This window comes from Nicotiana tabacum, chromosome 1, assembly GCF_000715075.1.
Source record: "Nicotiana tabacum cultivar K326 chromosome 1, ASM71507v2, whole genome shotgun sequence".
NCBI lineage: Eukaryota > Viridiplantae > Streptophyta > Magnoliopsida > Solanales > Solanaceae > Nicotiana > Nicotiana tabacum.
The window spans coordinates 44,715,540-44,719,014 of NC_134080.1; the positions used below are offsets into that span (position 1 = coordinate 44,715,540).

At 37.7% G+C, this 3,475-nt stretch overlaps 1 protein-coding gene across 1 annotated transcript; it reads right to left on the reverse strand.

Moving 5' to 3' along the window:
* Positions 1-267: 267 nt before the first annotated feature.
* Positions 268-3,273, reverse strand: LOC107760476 (EPD1-interacting receptor-like cytoplasmic serine/threonine-protein kinase 5D). Its single transcript, XM_016578529.2, has 5 exons — positions 2,782-3,273; positions 2,307-2,442; positions 1,616-1,752; positions 1,361-1,484; positions 268-1,238 (listed from the first exon to the last, which is right to left on the reverse strand). Exons 1-5 carry the CDS (start codon positions 3,154-3,156, stop codon positions 691-693), a joined length of 1,320 nt encoding a protein of 439 aa, XP_016434015.1. The 5' UTR covers positions 3,157-3,273; the 3' UTR covers positions 268-690.
* Positions 3,274-3,475: the final 202 nt, after the last annotated feature.

The following is a 3,475-nucleotide window of genomic DNA, read 5'->3' on the forward strand; positions in this document are numbered from 1 at the left end:
TAGGTGCTGAAATTCTGACCAACTCCATTTAACCAAAGAAAGCCTTCTCCATTTATTAAATACCCACAATATTTTTTTAATAACAGCAAGGTTTTAGCCAACTCGCACGCACCTCAATTATTACACGTACCTGCTAGCCTGTTACTTCCCACCACAATTAATTCCATGTATGAAATGCATCTATTTTCTTCGTGCGTGTATTGGTGAAAAGTAGCAGGTATTTAATGAAATAATTGAAGTGTACTCACACAGACTCGAACACCATCATTATCCAAATATTGTAGCATATCAAAAGCAAATGTTACAATAGAATTGGCTTAGTCTTGTTTACTTTTGCCATTCCATATCTTACAACTGAAGAGTTCACAAAAAAAGTAGAAAAGTTACAATCCTATACCTGAAATCAGGTTTTTAGCAGTAAACTAGAAGCAGTATGCTGCTTACACCTTCTATATACTACAGCTTACTGCATTAATATTTACTATTACTATGTATTTCTCAAAAGAATCCTTCCTGGGCCCTGTGTGACCCCGAGATGCTTTGTGCACTGGGTTGCCCTTCTTTATACACAAATAGTATTTTCCTAATTATTATCATTTTTTGCTGCAGTGCAAAAGTTCTATAGCTAGTGAAGTTTTATTACTTAGATTCTTCACTGCAAATGCTTGAGGTGGCTATATTTGCCATATCTCAATGTCTTCTATAAAGAGCTGTATCCGAGTAAGACGCCACCATTCTCTGTCTATTGATTCTCTGTCTCCATCCATAACCTTGATTTTTCCCATTCAAGTACTTCTCCTTTCTGCTTCTCCCATTTCGTTCCGGTGTTGCAGCATCCTCTTTTTCGCCATTTTTCTCACTCTCACTGCTGAAATCACTGTTCGATGTCATCGTTATCATTGGATCACTTATTGCAGTGTCAGTGTTATTGCTTTCCTCCTGAAGTGTCTCAAGAATCTTGACAACATCATCCATTGTAGGCCTAGGCTTAGGATAATGACTTAAGCATTTGTATGCTACTAATGCTGCAGTTTGTGCCCCTTTAATCGGGTATTCACCTTCAAGTCTTCGGTCCATCACACGAGCAATTTTCTTTGGATCTTTTAAATAAGGCCTTAACCATTCAACCAAATTCGTTTCTCCTTCTCGTCTTTTTTTATCCAATGATCTTTTACCAGTCAGCATTTCCAACAGAACTACTCCAAAACTATATACATCACTCATTGTTGTCAAATGACCTGGAAATCATGGCATTGACAATGTATTAGCTAATCACAAGTTGGACTAGAAAAGTCCAAGTAAACATTTTTTTGTCCAATTCTAGAATGCCTTAGCTTCCAAGAAAAAGAGTTAAGTCTACCTGTCATGATATATTCAGGGGCTGCATAGCCGTGTGTACCCATTATTCGTGTGGATACATGCGTATCGTCCCCTGCTGGTCCATCCTTTGCTAGTCCGAAATCAGAAAGTTTAGCAGTGTAATCCTACAAGAGAGATCATCATGTTCAAGAGTCGTTATCTCTCTGTCTTTGTTTGCTTTTCATTTTTTTACAAACAATATTTGATCGAAAATGATGAACAGAAAGGAAGACAGATGGAAGGAGGAGTAGCTTACTGAATTTATTAAGATGTTTGATGCCTTAAAGTCTCTGTATATGACTGGTTTTTCGCCTTCATGGAGGAACGCGAGACCTTTTGCTGCTCCTAGTGCTATCTTCATCCTTGTTGACCACGATAATGTAATCGAAAACTCTGCATAATTGCCATAAATACAAACATTTGAGAACTATAAATCAACGCATACCTTGGTTTCAGGATCTCTGAGTTCTAAAAACCATATTATAGTAAGCTATTTCTAACATTTATGTCTAATTTCAGTACATCTGTGACACCCTAGGCGAATCCCATATCGACAAAACACGGGAGAAATGTTGGGTATATAAATAGATAGGCCTTAGACCCTAGTGACACGTTTTAAAACCGTGCGGGTTTAAGCCAAAAGCGGATAATATCACTAGTGGGCTGCTATGTTACATATGGTATCAGAGCCACTCCGCATGCAACCTTGAACGGTGGTGGGGCAAACCTCGACAAGGACGCTGAGTCCCTAAGGGGGTGTATGTGACACCCTGGCGAATCTCACATCGACAAAACACGGAAGAGATGTTGGGTATAAAAATAGACATGCCTTAGACCCTAGTGACGCATTTTAAAGTCAAACGAACAATATCACTAGCGAGCTGGGCTGGGCTGTTACAACATCCCTATTCTGAATTCATATTGAGAGAAAAAATTTGGAAACTTACTACCAAAGAGTTGATTTTCCAAGCTTCCCCTTGGCAAGAATTCATAGACTAGGAGTCTATTATTATCTTCCCAGCAGTATCCAATCAATTTTACCAGATGTGGATGCCTTAGTTGCCCCAGGAATATTATCTCTGTCTACATAAATAAAAAATAAATAAAAATCACTTTCAACATCTTTAACATTTCAACTTTATTAGCATACAACAATAAAGGGCAACTCGCTGCACTAAGCTCTCATTATGTGCGGGGTCCGGAGAAGGGCTGGACCATAAAGGTTTATTGTACGCAGCCTTACCTTGCATTTTTGCAAGAGGCTGTTTCCCGTCTCGAACCCGTGACCTCCTGGTCACATAGTAGCAACTAGTTATGCCAAGGCTCCCCTTCACTTAGCATACAACAATTATACCTCAACCCAATGCAAGTTGGGGTCTGCTATATGAATCGTCACACAAAAAATAATGGAAAATAACTCACCAGCCATTCCTTGTGGCCTTGCAAACCATCTGTATCCAACACCTTAACAGCAACAACCTGAGGTTTTAGCCCTGGCCTAAGCTTATCGTCGACGAATCCTTTGTAAACCGGTCCAAATCCTCCTTCACCAAGAAAATTAGCAGATGAAAAATGGTGTGTAACTTCTCTAAGTTCAGTAAATGTGAAGTTGATAAGGTTTGATCCAATGAATGAATTGGAAAGTCCATCAGCAGATAATGGTGAACTTGGATCATCAAAATCTAATAGAGTCAATCTCTGAAATGAACTTTGTTTTTTGACATTTTTCTTTGATCTTACTAACTCATCATCTACTTTGTAACAACATGGAATCATTGATTTCCAAGTTAAAACCATTTCTGCACCAAATACTTTGAAAAAAAACAAACAACAAAAAGTACAGAAGATCAACAACTGAAGGAATGAGACCTTAATTTTCTTGTGGAAGAGTTCTTGAGGCTTATAACTAATTTATCAATCACCTACTACTTATTTATATATAGAGAGAATTTTGATATAGACTGATGCCTTATTGCCTACCATTTTCTTGAATTATTCCCATGTAAACGTGTAATAAATAAATTTTTATTAAAATATACACCAAATCAAATGTACTTGGAAACATTTCAGAGATTCTAAGACTTAAAAAGAGTTTTTAGTCTCTGTATTAGTTAAC